Genomic DNA, 20296 nt, shown 5'->3' on the forward strand with positions numbered 1-20296 from the left:
TGGCTGCTCTAAAGCAGAAGGCATACCCAAGGCTCTTCACCAGGCAACACTCACAGCTGAAGTACAAGGTGCACAGCTCAGCATGACAATACACAACCTGAAAAGTTAGGGAATATGGTTTCAAGTCAGACTCAGAGGCCCCTCTTGCCCAGCAACACAGGCTTTGTAGAATTTGTTACTTCTCCCTATCATTTAAATCAACATTCATGTATGTGCTATTTTTTGTATTAATTGTATTCATCTGTATATATGAAATATGTACATTTGTGCCCAAACATTAAAGGCATTATAAAGCAAAATATACTGGCTACAAATTCATAGTAAGATATATCATGGATACAAATTCTAGTGAATTATCATATTCTAACTTACAAAGCATCACACATGCAACTGATTACTTTACTCCTTATTGTTTAACAATATATTAAGTTTCTAATGTAATAAATTCATAGAAGGATATTTTTTAACGTAATCTTAGAAGTTGACAAAAAACTATGGGGTCATTTCTACAAATTTAAAAAAGTATCTAGTGAGACACTAGAGTAATTTTGAAATCAAAACAGTTTAGACTATGGAAGAACAAAAGGATTAAATTAAATTCTTTATTTCGGTCTCAGGGGTAAATGGTACATTGCTGAATTTTCAAACTTTCCAGAAAAAAAAACTGTTTCCAGAGAAGACAGAAAAGCTTTTTCAACTCATTCAGTGCCTCAAACAACCTCTTCAAATAATAAGCAAGAATTAACACATCAGGAAAATGCTAATACCTCAGGGGAACCAGGCTAGTTCTTAAATTGCATTTTACTTAGTAGAACTCATTTCTCTCAGATTAATACCAACAAACTTTTGAAAATAAAGAAGGATAGCCTATACAGCTTGGTACTAAGCAGCGTGATGAAATGTGACATTTCACTGTGACCAGCATTTGTAGCTAATTTAAAAGCTAGTTTAAACTAATGCAATCCAAAGTACTATCTAATTCTTTTGGGTGCCAGCATCGCTTACAAGATGTGGCTTCAATAACATGGAAACCTCCTGGAGATAATGAAGATCTTCCAAATTTCACAGCCCATCAAAAATCTGCACAATAATGAGGACAAAGTAAATTACTGAGTTAGGACCAACTGCCAACAGAGGCACTAGGCTAGGCTGTTTCTCTAAAACCTACTCCCCTTAGTTAAAGGCTTAGTTTCAGGATTTTGAGGACCTGAACATGGAAAGAATAGAAAGAGGTTTCTCTCCTTGGAAAGAAAGTAAGCATGGATATTTATTATATTATTTGGAAAATACGTTTGAATACTTTTCTATGGGTATCACTGCTTCTTAATTTGTTTCGTTATTAATATTTTATATAACAAGGTCTCCCTCTGATTCTCTTTTTCTTAGACTTGCCCAAAGTACTAAAACCGGCAGTCCAGGTTTAAGATTCCAATATCACAAAGAATGCAAGCCTGTACATAACCAAGGCTGTTACAGTAAAACAAAATTCAGTAATTATTATGTAAAAAATAGTCCTTTTTTTCTCTTCCTTTTTTTTTCTTTTTAATATGCACTGCTTGTTTAGAAAAGTATAACAAAGCCCCTTACGGCAAGATATTACCTGAGTAGATGAAAATCCCCCAAGGTGATTTCTTTGATGACTTAACCATTTCATAATAGGGATCCCCTCTGCTAATCTGTCTTGATGAAAGTGAGAGAGCAGAGCATATGCTGCAAGTTCAATATCAATGGACCGTGGCTGCCATGAGTCAGAAATTTCAGAAGCAGGTGTTATCCAGAAACGAAATTCACCTGCAAAAAGAACCAATAATAATCTCAGATTCACAGATTGAAGTCTTAGGATTTCTGCGAAAGACTTAGGGGAATCCTCTTCAGTAATGCTTACATATGGGATTTAGCAAGGTTGCATGAAATTTTGTTAATGTTTAGGCGTATGTCCCATAAAGGACTGACTTAAGCACTTCCTCAGCAGTACCTAAATCCATATACAAAAAAAGATGGAGTCCAAATAGTCACTCCCATTGATTTCAGTGAACTTTACATTGATCCTTTCATTGTCAGCCTAAAGTACTCACATAAAAGAGCCCTAGTGAAAACCCCACCTTGTTGTTCAAGTGCTCCTTTCTCTTCAGGACCAGAGAAGGCACCTCAGGCAGCAGAGCTGCTCACTAGACTCGTTCTTGAGTGAAGCCTTCCCAAAAGAGTGACTTCTTCTCTTCCCAAAAGTGACTGTCCAAAAGGTCTAACTCAGTAAACAGAGGGATGCTCAAGAGGCTCCGTTACCAGGCTACAACATTAATTCCTTTGAATTTTTCAAGAGGAGAGTTACTACTCTGAGACAAAAATTTTCATTTCTTATACTCAATATAGTCTATTCTTCCCCAAAACGAGGAAAATAAATTCAGCTGTGCTAAACTTGAAAGAGGTTAAACAGAATGAGATGGTGGGTGCCCAGAGAAAGTGCAACAGACCTCTGTACTGCCTTACAGAAAGTTCAATACTTTACCTCCATTTCAATACTGATTCTAACTAATTGCCCCCCAATACCCTCCTGATCTCTCCAAACCAGTTTGGAATAGCTATTTTCATCCAACTATCTCTCTTTAACTGGGCTGATCTTACAAGTGTGCATAATAACACAGGAAAACTGACAAGTCATGTTCTTCAACAGCATCATGGTTCTCCTATCAGGAACACGGTAACTGAGACTGAAAGCTTTGTTGTGAGTTGTCATTCATTTACGGACACTTTTCATTACCACTGTCTTGGAACTTCTTAGCTTATTCTCTATATCAAACTCAAAACAGACTTGAATTCTATAGGCAGCTGTCAATATATGATAGGTATTTTTAAATTTGACAAAAATCCATCTATAGAACTGTGTAAGATAGCTGTGTAATACCTTGGTGTTCTGCTCTCTCGTTCAGCATATTCAGTGCTTCCTTTGCTTTTGTACTTTTTGCCCAGGACAATGCATACGTCACAAGTGCCAAAGTGTAATTATCTGAAATACCTTCTTCTAATTTATCTTCTAGAAAGTTTGTAGCAGTCTTGATGGCATAAGCATGCTGGAAATGAAGATCATGTTGAAGAATGTGAATAAAATATATATTGAAACACTTAAATGTAAAAGAAAATTTGTACAGAAACAGAAAAATTACTAGCACCAAACAACCACCAAGAAATCTCTTTCAGAGTCATAGACACAAACCTCAAAAGCAAGCCTTTTGATCTGGCACCATCTTTTATGAACATGAGTAATTTCAATGAAATCAACTGGAATGACTTAACATCTCTAAGACTAGTTCCCCCCATAAAAAATATCTTTGCAAGTTCTTGCACTAAAGCCATGGCAATATTCTTGCTAAAAGCCTTGATAACTGCCTTTAGATTTTGCAAAGACACATAAAATTGAGGGGCTTAACAGCACAATTTTGCATTGCTTTGGGTAGGTAAGGGATGTTTAACAAAGTAAGGTTACATTTTGTCTCTGTTCACGTATCCCTCTATGTATTTAAACTACCAAGTGTTTCCTAGGTACTACAACAATTTATGAATTGTTCCTGTAATTATGAATTATATTTATGAATTCCAATACCTGTTTATCTGGGAACCCTAGGAGGGATGACATGATGTAAGCTGTGAGAGTAATTGGATTATTGGTGCCTCCTTGAAGATCACTGTGTAACACTTTCCCAGGCTCATGAAACTCTCCATTTAATTTCTGATGACGGACAATCCATTTAGCTGTATCCATGAGCACATCTTCATCAATATCTATGAACGGACGAGCTTGAAGGAAACATCTTAATACAAAAGCTGATAACCTTGGGGAAAAGGTTAACCAAATATGACAAAATTAGCCACGTATTACAGCTTTATTACAGTTTAAGATGATGTAAGAATACCGTAAAGCATAAGGTGTTCTACACACACCTCCCAAACAGAGAAAAATATATGCCTCACCCAGATAAGCAAGTAGACTAAGTTTAATCCACCAAAAATGAAGATATGCTCTTGTTCCTAAAGATCACTCCTTCTGCAGCTGCTATGTGTCAAAAATCCAAGTCTGCCAGCACATGTATATCTTTATTTAAATGTTGCTCTCCTGCCTTCTGCTGCTAGGCAAATATTATAGTTTACAAAGTAATGCAGTTATGAGTGTGATATTGATTACCACCATTATCCCTGTAATTATAGCCTTGAAACAATCTTTGTTGTTTTATTTTAATAATTTCAAGTTATCCTTCGACTCCCTTCTTTCCAAATGTGCATTCATGTAACCTGTCACCGCACTGTTTAAGCACTAGAGTTGCTGGTACAGATGAATTATCTTCATTTTCCAATCCATCTATACTGAGTTGAAGACAAATCCCTCTGATGTCAATGAAAGACGCCCAGTGACTCCAGAAGCAGTGTTTCAGTCAGTGGCTGAGGATGGTTCTATTTGAAGTCCGAAGCATGTACTGAAATATATATTTAAACTAACTGGACATGAGTTAGCTGAACAAAGTGCTGGAACTTGTCTCCATTATCTATCTAGCTTCCACGACTAGGCTCTCCATGCTTCTTGGAGCAAAACTCAGCACTCAAAAGACTTTTTCAGCTGTTTTTACAGTCTCAATAAAAGGAAGTGTGAGAGAGGTAAGTAGGACAAATTTTTATCACTACTAACTCTATTCACCCCCTAGGAAATGTCTCACTCAGTCTTCAGCTTCCTGTATGGAGATAACTGAAAATCTATTTGAAGCAGTGATGATCACATAGCCCTAAATGGTTCCTGTCAGCTGTAAGAATAGGTAACTTAATTGTTATTCTTCATTCCTTTCAGGAAAGCAACAGAAGAACTATCAGACCAAACTATTCCCATGGTTAAAATAATTCATCAGTCATTTTTTTGCAAAATTAAAAAGCCTTACACTAATAATGGCTTTGACAGTATGTTACCCAGCAAGAAAGAGTTTAGAGTTGGCCTAAACACCTAATGAAAACCAGGCAGAAGGCTAGTACAGCTGGAAATTTTTACCAGCTTCACAAAAAATTTTGAGACACAGGGAAAATATCCGAAATACTAAAATTCCACAGTGATTCTGGCAGAACTACTTACCATGTGCTCCCAGAGGGATCTTCATTTCCAAAGGCACTAAAAGAGCCATCATCCCTCTGGAAAAGCAGCTCTCTTTGGTAGCCTGAAGTGGAAAAGTAGAGACTGGTATTGAACACTCATGCGGTTTCCAGCACAAACTGCTGATGTGAAGCAAGGCACTTTCTAAGGCTGAGAAGGGCAGAACTTAAGCTTGTATTTCCTAAAAAAGTTCCCAAATATACAGGAACACAAAAAGCCATGTAGAAGATGGTGAGAAAGTGGGCAGCAATATCACAAAGGATCCATCTACAAAAGCAGAACCATAAACTCCTGCTGCTCCTCATCTGCCACCCAAACATGACAGTGGTGCAGAGAGACATGCTCCCAACATAGTTGTTCCAGGGAGAGCAGAGCAGAGTAGCAGCTAGAGTTCAGTGCTTCATCACTCTGGGGAGCTGGAGTTGTACACCTACAGAAATGCTCTATCTTTCCAGCAAAATGAAGGGCAAGCAAAAATTAAGTATTTTCCAACTGGAAGGGCAAGGCTACATATGCTGCTGAAAACTAGACCCTTTCAGCAGCTGGCTTTTGCCAATCAAATGACAAGCTATCAGAAAAAGCATGCTGGGAAAGGTTGTTCTGAAATGAGTGAAAAATGCCAAAAGACCTGAAGATCCTGAAATCCTGAGAAGCAAGCATTTAAAATGTATCCCAAGATTTTTCAGTATCCAGAATAAGTGCAGCCTTCTCCTGACTATGGGGCATCCATTATAAAAGGGCTTCAAGGGCTCACCAGCTGCTCAAAGCCACCAGCAGCATCCTTACTCAATAGCTGACTTCAGTACAAAATCAATGTTCATTAACGCTAGAAATTACTTATTGTAGCTTCTGATATCTAAAGCCTTTTTCCATTACATTTTGCCTGCCACTTGTGTATGTGGAACAATAATGATATCTATTTATAGCATTTCACATGACATCTTTTCTTCTTTCCCCCACACCTCATGTTTTCCCTTGGCTTTGCTATTTTAGCTATTATAATTAGGAAAGTATATTCATCAGTCTAAAACATGATAGACATAGACACAACACAGAATCAGACAGGCAGAAAGAAAACTCTCAGGCAACATCAGTAAGTCCTACATGAACGAATTTGTGATTACGTCCCGTGAGGTGCATCCAGCTACAACTGTTCCCCTGTAAAATGTTCCTTGCTTTCACCGATAGAGGATTAATCACCCATTTACACACTATTGTGACTACAGGTACACAGTGAGTGAATCATGGCCTTAATCACTAAGGAACAAATGATTTGGTCCCTCAATCTCAGTTTCAGTGTAAAATGAAATCCTAGTCATGGTCTCTCTGTAACAGAAGAGACAGAGATATAGAGATATAGAGACATGAATCTGAACTGCTACAGTATACTTGGGCACTCTCCCATGTAATCTCAGTAGCATCAAATTTAGCTTTTGACTCTTTAGAAGAGTTTGCAATTAAAATTTTCACTTAAATATAGGGGGGGTTGTAATGTATTTAGCATTACAGTGGCTAATTAAATGACTAAAACTGGTGGATCGTTCCCATACAGACATACCTGTCATCTCAGTTAATGATATTGAGTATCCTCTTAAATGGAAGGAAAAAAAAGAAGGAATGAGTGGCATTTCTCACCAAGGAACACAAAAGTCACTGTCAAAATTTAAGCATCAAAATAATGTTCTATGAGGAGCACAAATTTATGTATATATACAAATAGATTGCTTCCTCTTCAGAAATGTCTGACTACAAGGCCTGAAAACAAGGTCTTCTGCTTCTTTGCAAAACTGGTCAGCAATAAGTATTATAATCACCACCCCCCTAGTAGTGTAAAAGCACTAAATTAAGACCAACACCCTGCTTAACTAAGACCGCTGAGGAGCAAACAGGGGATAAATTTATCCCAGAATTTAAGATTGGGAGGGACCAGAAAGATCAGAACCAGAGGGAGGACAGAGAGATCATTCAGCTATTTCCTACAGTCTGTGTACTTTTGTCTCAATGCCAACCCCATTGCAGTCACGCAAAAGTCTCTAAACATGAGCATATCCAACATGGGGAAGCCTGCAGAAACGCTAGAATGGGAGACCTGGAGCCTATGAACCACCGCGTTCGTTCCAACGGACACTCCATCAGACATGAAAAATGATACTTCAAATGTCAACACATACAAGTGGAAAGGCAAGGAAAAGAAGGATCCTATTATGAAGATGTACACTAGTACTCCCAGAGGACTAGCTGGAACCCAGGAGATGCAGGAGGCTCACTGAGTAAGACTGAAAGAGGACTGCATCAGGATGGAAAGGACTTCAGAAATATTTGAAAGACTAAAGGGTCTCACATTTCAAACAGCTTGGAAATACCGCTCAAACCCGTTATTTTTCTGGGTCTAATAAAAAAGTTTTCAGATCAACCAGGAATTTTTTCATTTCAGAAGAAGTGATTTAAAGATGAGACCTGTCATTACCACAATTAAAGAAACATGTTTGAAAGGCAACTTTTCTCTGGCTTTGCCTTTGTTCTAGGTAAATAAAACTCCTATAAGACCATATAGCAGTCTCTTCTAGCTATATGATCCCTTCCTCTCATAAGCATTTAGCCTTAAAATTAATTACATTTACTACAGATTCTGAAGTCACTTTTTCAAATACTTGGTGAATTATGACATGTGAAAAAGTCTGTTTTAAATTAAACTTCATGACAATCCTTTGAAAAACTGAGTTTAGAAAAATTACATCTTAGACTAAAGATAAATTTCAACTTCAAGATTACACTTTAAAAAAGTCAGTGCAACAACTGAAATAAATTGTTAAAATAAAGCAAAACCAAAACAAAACAAAAAAAATCCCATCACAGTATTTTTCAGACTGTGGTTCCTTTCTATCTTAAGGTTACAAATATTTCAGCAGACTTGCTGGTTTGGCTATTATGGTGTTAAAAAACATGTACATCAATCCAAAGCCTCAGGAAGAAGTTAAGTAACACAACACTTTGTATCTAAGTGACATTTAAAACTATAATTTTGACTTGCTTTGAAACAGCTTTAATAAATCGGCTATTGGAAAACTTCAGAAAGTTATGGTACTAAAGCTAAAGCTTAAAAGAGTGATAGATTGCTTACAAACTTCAGAGTAGCTGTGTACAAAATCTCTTCCTTCCTAATGTACTTTTCAACTAAACCATGTAGTAGGAAGGATTTTAAAAATATTTTTAAAGGGTTAAAAAAAAATCATTTAACTGCTTTGACAGAAAATTGGAATCTTGATGAAAGGAAAATTTATTTTTTGCTGTGCCTTTTCCAAGGGAAATGTCAACAACTTTTTAAAAAAATCAAACAAAAAATACTTGCAGAGAGTAAATAAAAACTGAAATTGTCATCACGATGCCTTAGTAGGGGTGTAGCTCACATGGGGATGGTCTCATTGCTCTCTGTGAACGAGGCTCCCAGCGTGGAGACTGACAGGTGGTGAGTGTGGTGCATCACAGTTGGATGCTGTCTGATCCAAAAAGGCACAGAGAAGCACAGTACAACTATGTTCTCCATACTTTGTGATGCCCTGGAGTATCTCCCGATTAAAATACACAACAGTTCCCAACTACATTTTTCCAGCTTTTGACTTCTAGCACAGAGTGCACTTCTGAGCAAAACATTGGGGGACCAAAGTCAGCCACCAGAGCAAACGCCACTCTTTGAGCTCTACAAGGACATGTCAGGATCAGGATGGTGTCACTGAAGACAGATACACAGGATGAATACAGTTCACTCTGCTCACTGACTAATTTTCAACCTCTGTGCCTCAGGCAGTGGTCAGAAATGTTTGCTCACATGTGGTTTTATCAAATGAGAAATAACCACCATCTAGGAAATCTGGAAAAAAAAGCAATTACATAAAAACATGGCTTTTTGTGAGCAAACGTGCCCTTGTAAACAAAAAAATTTGCTGTCTACTTCTGTCAGCCCAGAAAAAAGAGGAAAAGAAAGAAAAAGTGGGCTTTTCTTTCAGTTCTCATCTCACCAAAAGAGCGATGTTTCAAACATTAAATGCAGTCACAGATACCTTTCTACTAGTAAGAGTTCTTAGAAATCTACCATCTTTCTTTTTCTCATACAGACCTTTTCTCATAAATGATACAGCTTTTGATCTAATATCCTCTCTCAGCTGCCTGGTTTTAGTCAGGTATTGCAAAACATAAACATTCGGAGCAAAGTTGATCATATTCTGTTCACCGCAGCCATAAGGCATCTTAATCAATGATGACAAACCGTTGATAGAAGGCCCAAGTAAATCACCTGAAAGATAAAATTTAATCAAAATTAATTAAAGCTTATTGCAAATAAATGCATATCTCACACATAAAGGGTAGTGAAATCTATGTTGGGAGAAGATATGATATATTAGGAATGTTTCTACTTAACACCACTAAACAGGCACAAAAGATACTTCCTCTTCTCATCGACTTTATGCCCACTGACCCAGATCCCTACAGACCTTTCCAACCACAGAGTAATTTCAAATTCACCTACAGTTATCAAAGCCCAAGTGTCACAGGAAACAATTATCAGTCAGGTTATAGGTTTTATTCTGCAGATAGTAGCAAACAGGATACTAGCAAACTTGGCAGGACCTCCCCTGATTAAAATCCAACTCTCTAATTATGAAAATACCATACAAACACCACAATATCATAAATGAAATAAAGGAATAAAACAGTCCATCCATAATATCTTCCTAAGTTTAGTCTAATGCATGATGGTAAATTCCTTTGAATTAATGATTCAACCTATTAATACTTCAATTAAATAAAAATTAATGCCATTCCCTAAAGATGGAAACAGAATAAGGTAATTCTTACCAACAGCAGTGATCTGTACTCTCTCACTGTCACTTACAACGTCAGAAGGAAAAGTGAAATCCAAAGCTTTTGACACTGATTGTCGCTTATTCCCAGTCAAATCCAAAAGAACTGTCTGAGAATATGTCTGTTCCAGTCCTTCAGCCTATCAAGATAAAGACAGGATTATTGTAATCTCAATCAGTTTATTGCTTTTAGGACAGAAGTTCTGTGCTTACTGTACTGAAGGATCTAAAACACTGTCAGGTGTTTTGGGCTGCTTGCTAATGATGCCTGCTGAGCTGGTGCTACGAAAAAAATCTAGGAGCCATTTAGCTGGGGTGAGATAAGAAAGGGTTTAATTATGCCAAGGCAATAGATGTTACGACGCACGCGCTGGGCTGTGCCCGGGATGTTACATTTATAACAATATTTGGCCAACCCTAAGTGTGTCCACCCTATAACTTTTGGCCTGGTCCACCCCCTGGCCCGCCTCTCGAAATTGGGTCTGGGGTGCTTTTTGGGACCCCCTCTTCATCATCTTCTTCATCTTCAGCGTACAGAGAGCAGGGTGACCCAGTTCTTTGACTCTGTCCTGCGGTTTAGGCCAAGATATAAGCGTTCTCCAAACAAGACAGGTTTGCCTTGACTAAGAGACTAAACATCATCTGCTGAATATGGGAATAGGGTTGATATATGGAGTATGGAATGGGGTGAAAGGATTAAAGAATGTATAAACTAAGGGATACTACGGGGAGGAGGGAGAAAGGGTTTCTAAAATCTACTTCTATTACTTATAAAACTTATAGGGCTTACAAAATTAGAAAATTAAAAAAAAGATTAGGGGCTTAAGGCATCACTAACATATCAAGAACCTGAGCTACTGGCCCAGCCAAACTGACACAGAGATGTTTTTCTCATAAAGACCCACCTCCACTATTTGCATTTCAAGCCCATGCAGCAATTACAAAAATACACCTGCAGTCAGTGAGAGCATCTCTGATTCCAGTGAGCTCCATGCCAAGGCACAGGTAAGACTGGAGGTGATACCTTTCATGTTCTCTACAGTCCTACAGCTTGTCATACAAGAAGGACTTAAACTGAAGTTAGGTACATGTCCATAAAGGTTTCATTTCCTCATGGATGCAAAATCCCTTGAGAAAAATTGTCCTTGAAGTACAGAAAATAAATGGTGTACTGGACTCTTATTCTCTTCTGCACAACAACTGAACTTCAACAGAAAGGGCAGTAAGTGGCTCTACCTGAAAACAGCTCACAACCCTACAGGGAAGTAGTTTTAAGTAGTCTAAGGAGAGACTGAGACAGCTGCCTCTGTTCAATCTGGAGAAGACTGATCAGAGGGATCTCATCAATGTGTATAAATACCTGATCAATGTGTATCAATACCTGATCAATGTGTATCAATACCCGATGGGAGGGTGTAAAGAAGATGAAGCCAGGCTCTTCTTAGTGGTGCCCAGTAGTAGAAAGGAGGCAATGCACATGAAATAAAGGGATTTCCTCTTACACATAAAAAAATATTTTTTAAACTGTGACAGTGTTAAAACACTAGAATAAGCTGCCCAGAGAGGCTGTGAAGGCACTGTTCTTGGGGATATTAAAAACCTGACTGTACAGGATTCTGAATATCATGCTGTAGTTGATCCTGCCCTGAGCAGGAAGGTTGGACTACTCTCTTCCAACCCCAACCATTTTCTGATTCTATGATCTTAAGCATTCGTTCTAGGATGAGATGTAAAAATGTGAACTACCTTCCACTGAAATGGAGCCTAACATGAATTAGACTTAAACATCCTAAGTTAAGCAAGTCTGATCAGTTTCTGGTTTATCAGAAAGCTTGGAGGCTAAAAATCCAGCACCAGTAGCAAAATACAGAAATGTCCATATAAAATAGGCTTTGAACAAAAGCCAAGTGTAAGGCAAAACTGATGGTATTTATCCATAACACAGTTACTAGGTCCACTCTCCACAGATTATTAAGCTAGCTGTAGCACCAGGCGTTCACTGATGCACAAATAGGTTTCACCTTGCTTTCAGAAGCACTGGACTAAATATGTGTTGTAGAACAGATCTATGTGTCAATTCCTGGAAGGGGATCTGAAGAATTTTAAAGGAGAAATTATTTTAAAACGTGTTTTCTACTTAAAGCCACCTGACCCAAACCAACCTCACAGAGCAAGAGGCAGACAAGTAAATTGGTTTGCCTTTTTGCTGCACTCTGTTGCCTATTTTAAGGAACAATTTATTTCAGGAACAAGCCAAGCTGAAGACTGTTTACCTTTACTAAAACTTTCTGAATGATAGCATCAGAAGCAGCAGATGATATTGCTGTCACTTTGATGGGAATCTCTCCCAGCTGTTTCGGCTTGATTGGGAATTGAACAGTTTTGCCATCTTCACTTGGTACAGATATAGACTGTCGATTTTCTGTAGCATTTATTTCATTTGATGTTAGAATAATTTCAAAAGCATCATTCATATCCAGGATCACAGTAACCTGTAAATACAGTAATATTTGCAATACAAAGTGTTAATTTTGAAAAGCTGCTTTCATAAACTGCCACCTGTTTTATGTATAGAGAAACAGCTTTATGGTCTGTCCACTAAAGAAAATACTCTAGTTCTCACAAAAGACCTGGTCTCTACCACTGATGAAAACCCTGCAGTATCTAGTAACATTCAAAGATAAAGAGACTGTTTTTTACCTCAGCTTCTTCTTTCAAATAATTAAAGATGTTCACTTCCAAAATGAACTGCTCTCCTCTGATGATGGAGTATGGAAGGTTCAGGAAAATGAAAAAAGGTTGAAAAGCTTCTAGCTGCAAAACAAAATCAGCACTGAGCCCCAACAATCAGATGCTAGCAAGAAAATTACTATACAACATATCTTCTGATCACTTTTAAATTCAGATGACAGAGTATGTTTACTTGTAGTCTACAGCTGACTAAAGGGTTGAAACAGAAGGCAAAGAGGCTTCTGGTCATTAGCACCTTTGTGGAAACTCAGAGGCACCATTCAGATGAGAGCTGCTGACAGCTTTGCCAGGGCAAGGTCTCAACAAAGGCAACTGAATTAGGACTAAGAGTCTCTCACCTGGCAAGTTTGGAAGTTGTGATCTGTCCTGAGATTCCATTAAGGTAAATGTGAATTGTTTTAAGTGCATAAGTAATGAATGATTAAGACTCTGTCAGTTGCCCTGTCTTTATGTCAATAGAGAAAGGCATGTTGCAATACAAAATAACTAACTCTCCCAAATTTTATAATTCAACAACACCTTAGAATGATTTTTTACTTTTTAACATTAACCTTGCCATAAGTTCTTTAGTTATATTTCTAAAAATATATATTTTCTTAATTAAAAGAAAAACTGCAGAAATATACCATCAAGCAGTTACTTTTATCTGTGAACAGAGGGTTTTGGAAGAAATCTTGGCTCTAAAAAGTCAGTGGTAAGCTCTCATCAAGTTGAATGGGATCAAAATTTCACTGTTTGTGAACATCTGTACAGTAAGAATGGCTGAGACATGAAATCCTTTATTACTGAAATGGCAACTAAAAATGGTTTTAATTTGGTTTTCATTAAAGAAATTCTTCCAAGTGTTTTGAGTTTCAGATCCAAAAACCCCTCAGTTTTTCTTTTCTAGCTAGTATATATTCCAATGTGTTTTTTTTAAAGAAAACTTGTTTGCTAAAGCTCTCAGTGTCAAAAACTTCACTAGATATTAGACTCTAGAGAAGTTCTGATGGAGATTTTTTGATTAGTTCCTAGTCAAGGTTTTCCCTATGTACCTATTTTCTTTGTCTTTTTTGTTTTACTTTTCTTTAAAACTAAAATTTTACACTCCGGAATATTCCAGTATATTACAATAAAATACAACTGAGTAAAATTATCAACATTCTGTATAGAAGTCAGAAAAGCCCAAGATGCACATATCACTTATTTATTTCCCCATTGCACTTTCCATGTATTTCTTTTTTTTGACTCTCTGTATGGTACTGATTAACATGTTTTGGCCATGTGGAACTCTAAGCTCAATCTAAACATCCCATCAAGGGTGACGTACTGAACAGTGCATGTGGGTGATTATAGCTAAATAATAATCTCTACATCTGTTCTACTTGCGGCCTTCTCAGATGTGAGGATGAGAGGCCAAGTGTGTATTTCAATACAGTTTAAACCAGAAAACTATTTTTCTTTCTTTCCCATCTCTGCCAAGCCAAGTGAAAGAAACAAGAATCATGATTCCAGTCTCAAAGGAGACTTAACCTCAAAATCCAGATCAGGCTCCAAATTCTGTGGTGGAGTTAAATCAGGATGTTCAAAGCACATGTTCTGTGTCTGGTATAGCAGCCAACTACAAAATCTGGATCTAGATCTCATTTTGGATCTCAAAAGTCACCCTTCCCCAAGAATTTGAGGGCATGAGAACTTAAAATGGGTAAATGGCTGTCTCCAAGCTATGCTTGTGCCAGTCCAGGCATCAAGATGGAAATCTATGACCCAGTACTGCACTCTCAACCTTTCTGAACTTAGGTACTTAATTGGAGAATGGAGAGAGATAACTACTTTCAGAAGGTTATTCATGGTATATAAAAGACTAGCTAAATGAGACTTCAAAAATTAATTCCTATTTTAAACAAGTGATTTCCTTGAACACAGTGTGAGCCTAGGACAACTGCACCTGTACTGCACTGGGAATCCCAGATTAGAGACCTAATCTGAGGAGTGCTGAATTTAGCTTAAATTGCTAAACTCTTTGGACACTTGGAAGCACAAAAAGAGCCTCAGGAGACAGGAATTTGGCAGCAAGAAGCATCTCATCCCATGGCTACCTCTCAGTGTCCACTCTGCTCCTCAAGCTAAGACACCCAAAATTTAGCACCTATGACAGAATCTCAAAATGGTTGAGTTGGAAGGGATATCTGGATAGCACCTAGTCCAATACCCTGCTAAAGCAGGTTTACCTAGAGCAGGTTGCATCCATGTTTACTCCAAGACTGGTTTTGACAGATAAACAAAAGCAATTTAGTCTTTGAGCAATTCTCCCATTCTCCCTCCTGGGGTAAGTGTTAGCAGAGCAGCAGACGAAGTGCCTGTCCCATCCCAGCCACTCTGTGCAAACCTCATTGTATGCCTTATCAGCTCATGGAACACACTCTGGGCAGAAAGCATGGAACACTGTCCTCAGGCAGTCATTGCCCCTTTCTGCATACAAAGATTCCGAAGTGGGCACATCCTGTAAGTACTCTAACAAAACAATTGCTCAAATGGAAACAAGTATCCAAATATCTGTGTGGATTTATATGAGCAGGAAGGGAAGGCAGATACAGTATCACATATGTCTTCTTTCCTTTATAGTTTGAATACACGCGGCCTCTAAATCTCTTCATTATTATAAGGAGATGGCTGATGTTAGACCTAAAATACAGCTGCCAGTAACAACCTACAATGTTACAGCCTCAAAGACAAATTGCGTAGCACTTTAATACCTCCACTGGAGCAGTTGTCACTCCAAGCCCACTGTTTTCAGACATCACAAAAGCACTGGCAACCCAGGATGTGATGGTATCAGGTACAATGACTTCCATTGTGGTTTCTGTGTCAGATCTGATGGCAGAAGGGGAGAGCAGACTTTCAAAACTATCCATTTACAGACATCAGTAAGCGGATACGTATTTTTAAAATGCATGAAAAATTAAGTCCAAATTCCTGGCAGGAAAAGCTGCTCATTATCTGTTTTTCATTTTCTAATCATTTAGAAATACTGGGATGAGAGCAAAATTATTTACAAAATTTAAATTATTTTAAATTACATTAATTGAAGGTAATTACACTGAATCACATTACACGTAATCCGTTTTCACAGATCCTCTAAACAAGCCCAGATGATGGTTGCTTCTGGAACTTCTCAGCTGTAGAAGAATACAAGATTTATGCTTCATAACACAGGTCAGATTTCACCATCATTTAACAGTTTGAACTGCTCATGGAATTACGTGCCGACAGCAACAGATTTCCCTTTCTGGGTTAATCACCATCTTCTTATGCACTGTAGAGAAAAAGGCTGGGTCTCCCTATTCATTATCTCCCCATCTGTAAAAGCAAGAGAGTTTCTTTTGTCTTGGGGATTTTTATCTAGTTCTATTGAAACTCCTAGGCCTTCAGTCAGGCATAGTCCTCTTTTGTGCAGTTGCACACCTCATTTTTTGGGTCTCCAATCTCACTTGAGGCCTCTAGGTGGTAGCAGAATATAAATACTACTGCATCGTTAAGCAGCGTTTTTCAGCGCCAGTGCAGAATGCTAGTAAAACCTACAAAATAACAATGGCAAATGCAAATCAGTTTCCATTTGCTTCTAATCTTATACCTAGTTTTAGTGTCGATCCAAAGCCAAGTCTCTGGAAAATGTGTCCTCACATAGAGATTGCTGAAATCAGGAGGTCCATTTTTAGATACTGGCATATCATCACCAAAACCATCTTCTATGGGTATCATTCCACCATCTACAAAATAAAAAACACTGTCCTACCTACAAATACCTATATTTAGAAAAACCAAATTAATGCAGTTAAGAAAATTCAAATTAAGACGGTGTTCGGAGTATAATCTATAGCTTTGTTATATATGATAAGACTACTCTGGCACTAGGACATTTCTTTTCTTGGGGTTTTGTTTGTCTTTTTCTTTTTTAAGAATAAAAAAAGTTTCACGCACACTTAAATTTCTACACTCCTTCTGGAGTGGTTATGAAACTGGTGCAATTTGACTATACTTTTGCAAAATATATCAACTGCAACTGCAAATAAAAACTCCATTCACCCTCAAGCCTTTAAGGGCTAGTGTCACTCAGGACAGCAACAAAAAGGAAGTTTTTAAAAAACTAATTGTATGCATTTGTAAGTCTTGAACTTTTGAATCGGTAATCGTTTGCAAGGCTGGATGTAGCCTGTATGCAGTACAGTAAAACATAATAGGAGCCCCAACCCATGTATCTCCTTCCCACTCAGAAAATTAGATTTGAATACATTTATTTTATTACTTACAAAGAAAATGTTCCTTATCTTCCTCAAGAATTGCATCAGTTGATACCCAAAGGCTGCATTTCTGGATAAAATTTATACAGTATATCTCAGTACAGGACATTCAGGACATCAACAGTGCTTATCTATTTTCTTTTCTTTCTTTCTATGTAAATAAAGTCATAAAGTAATCATAGAGCCAAAGCAAGTAATATACAGGAACTAATAAAACAGAGATCATATGAATCTGAATGACTGAAAACTTTTCAAAGGGAAGATTCTGTCAAGCATAAAGCAATCTGTATTTATGGAAGTATAAACATATTTACTTGCATTCAGAGTATTTACATATTGATAAATTTCACAATTCAAAACCCATATAAGCTATGAAAACAGTACACCGTCTACAGTTCCAAACTTAAAAAAAGTACATTTTCTTCTAGTAAGTGATGTGCAAATCACTAAGCAGTTAAAAAAAGACTGCTTATAATGTTAAAAAATAAAGTACCTGAAATACACCAAAAGAACCTCTGACCAGGGGAAAATACTGCACTGTGCTGTATAAATTGAGCTCATGGAGGACCTAAAACAAACAAACAAAAAAAGAAAAACAACAACAACAAAAAAATCATTCAGAGTGAATGCAAACTCACATTTTTCAAAACTTTCACTGTTGTAGATGCTATTTCATAGGAGCTGTACCACAAGCTGTAGCTTACTTAGCTCTCGTATCAAAGAGAAAACAATCTGTGACAGGATGAAGAGAACTAAGCTGCAATGGTTATATACCAGAGCAAGTAAAGGGAATTCAAAAATGTGAGTAATTTATTCTGCTCTTCAAAGAATAAAATTCTTTATTTTATGTTACTAATTTTGAAGTGCACAAAGCACAAATCATTAGGGTTTTTTTCTGACTTCTTTGTCTTTCCTGAAAGAAACCGTCAAGACTTAACTGAGCAGGTTATCAGATGGAAGAACAACAAAATATTAACTGGTATTGGAAATGCTGTGCCTATAACCATGTACGCCTTACAGTCTTTTCTGCTCATGTTACTTGCAGAAGTTTGGCCTTATTAGCCACCAGCGTGCTTGTAACAAATGTGGATAGAGCCTTTCCCAAATCTTCGTTCGCGAAGCCTAGCCGTGATGATGATGACTTGTGGAAGTAAAAAATATTTGCAAGATTACATACTGAAAATCCTGCCCAATGAACATTATTTGTTCAGCATATAATTTGTAACATTTCCATAAGCATACATCTTTCATACACATAATAATGAAAACCTTTAATTTCCTATGTACTTACAGCATCTTCTGTTAGGTCACTACTTTCTCCTAGAAGCTTTGTACTTTTATCAACAACTGCAAGTCCAATTACTGATCCTGGTTCTGTTGTACTGATTTTAAGGGAGACTTTCTCGGATGGCTTGACCTTATCTTTGCTCCAAGAGATTTTAATCTAAAAAAAAAGTTAAAAACAGCACTGATTTAAATTATACAGTGATATTTACAACCATTAACAATCCCAAGGAAGTATTTTTTTAGATTATTTGGCTATAATTAAGACTCTGGATTTGCTTTTCTTAGGAACTCTGAACCTTTGAGAGTCCTTTTCCTAGGACTTTTGAAAGTTTGGATAAATCATGAGGCACATGGAGACATTTTTCATGCAGCAGGACAAACAGCCTCTTTACTGATATCTGGTTGTGTTAAAGTTTCCATAGGAGAGAAAGAATTTGAACCTGTTGATGGCCTTTGGGTGGTCTTACCTGCAAAAAGTTATAGTGATGCTTTTATTTGCACAATGGACCAACTCTCATCCTGCTACACTAGAAAAAAATCAATTCCTTGATGCAACAGGAGTTTTCCCACTCCTCTTAAAGTTGTTTTGAGCTAAAGTATGCGCAGTCAAATGAAACAAACACTGATCACATCCACCTACAGTGTGACCACTGCCTGGCTAGAACAAGCTCTTTATAAACATTTGCAATTCCACATTTCAAGCACTCAGGAGTACTTTTGCCGAGCAATCTTTGGCTCAGTAATTGACCAAACTATTAAAAGCACGGGGAGATGCCATGCGTCTGATTACATGGAAAACACAGTTCTAGTAGAAATTTCTTTCAAATAGGCAATAGCTGGACTCTAACTGCACCAGTATTACCAGAAGTCTTTCCAAGGACTTGTACAAGCCTCAGATTAGGTCTGCAGTGATAAAGTTTTTCCATTTATAATCCTATGATCTAAAACACTGTTTACCATGAAACAAAACCACAGCCTCAGATTCAAGTTCAATGTAGTTACCTTGTCATCCAAAACAGGCTGGATGGGGACAGTGAGAGCATCATTTACAACTACTCCAAGCTCATCAACATAGAATACAAGTATAGATGCCAAAGGAGCCCAGGAATTTTCTGCTGTTAAAGTAAATGTTTTTGCAGACTTCGTGCCAAAACCCATAATTTGTTCCTTAGATAATACCTGAAAAGAAAAAAAAAATCAGTCTATTGGTATCTCAATGTCATAAGCTCAGCAATTCCTTCTACAAGTAGCTGTTAAAAGAAGAGACATATAGCAGTGTTGTTTTTGGTTTTTTTCACTAGGTGGTTGGCCAGTTCTGTAAAAATGGGCATGGAACACATAGGTAATGTAACATTTAAATATTAGTAAAAGATTTTTTTTGTGCTTTAATTCCTGTATCACTATGCACAAGTAATGAACAATAACGAATGCACAAATATGCTACGAGAACACAAAATACAACTGTAGTAGGGTTGGTTCATGTGGGTCTTCTATAAAAGCATTTGAGTTTGGTTCAGGCATATAGTTTTAAAAGCAAACCTCCAAAACACCCCTACCTAGAACACTTTGGCTTGAACCACAGAGAGTGTGAACTGGGGCCCAGTAATGTGCACCAGTTAAAAGAAGACATTCATTTTACCATAACAGATTAGAGCTAGTCCAAAGGTACCTCAAAATACTGTGAGTTCAGGTCCACAGCATCAATTTTTTCACTCTAAATATGTTTCTACTGGATCATAGCACTTATTAATGAAGACAGAGCCATGAAAGGAGGTTCCCTGCCTTTGATTCATGGACCTGATTTATTTTGAATCTTCTAGAGGGTGTTTCTATTTTAGGAAATACATATGAATGCCTGAATTTTATATGGTTTTCCTTATTCAGTTTACTGTTAAAGTCTCTGAAAGAAAAAGGATAGTAGCTATCACGATCACTATGGTGTAGACTGTGAACAAAAAAGGCACATGTTAAAGACAGGATGGGAGACTGGTGAT

General features: G+C 37.4%; 1 protein-coding gene across 1 annotated transcript in view; it reads right to left on the minus strand.

Annotated features, from left to right (window-relative positions):
- CD109 (CD109 molecule) overlaps positions 1-20296 on the minus strand; it is a 75599-nt gene that overhangs the window by 15554 nt on the left and 39749 nt on the right. The window contains exons 14-27 of the mRNA XM_027697206.1: positions 19305-19481; positions 18307-18459; positions 17509-17583; positions 17025-17085; positions 16349-16484; positions 15471-15588; positions 12685-12798; positions 12258-12476; positions 9980-10124; positions 9240-9416; positions 5108-5189; positions 3599-3827; positions 2903-3068; positions 1601-1791 (exon numbers count right to left, since the gene is read on the minus strand). Of these exons, the coding sequence (XP_027553007.1) occupies positions 1601-1791; positions 2903-3068; positions 3599-3827; positions 5108-5189; positions 9240-9416; positions 9980-10124; positions 12258-12476; positions 12685-12798; positions 15471-15588; positions 16349-16484; positions 17025-17085; positions 17509-17583; positions 18307-18459; positions 19305-19481 (2043 nt within the window). The remainder of the gene's footprint in view (positions 1-1600; positions 1792-2902; positions 3069-3598; positions 3828-5107; positions 5190-9239; positions 9417-9979; positions 10125-12257; positions 12477-12684; positions 12799-15470; positions 15589-16348; positions 16485-17024; positions 17086-17508; positions 17584-18306; positions 18460-19304; positions 19482-20296) is intronic.

Source organism: Neopelma chrysocephalum, unplaced genomic scaffold, assembly GCF_003984885.1.
Source record: "Neopelma chrysocephalum unplaced genomic scaffold, ASM398488v2 Primary Assembly neopelma1_23b, whole genome shotgun sequence".
In the NCBI taxonomy this organism is placed as follows: domain Eukaryota; kingdom Metazoa; phylum Chordata; class Aves; order Passeriformes; family Pipridae; genus Neopelma; species Neopelma chrysocephalum.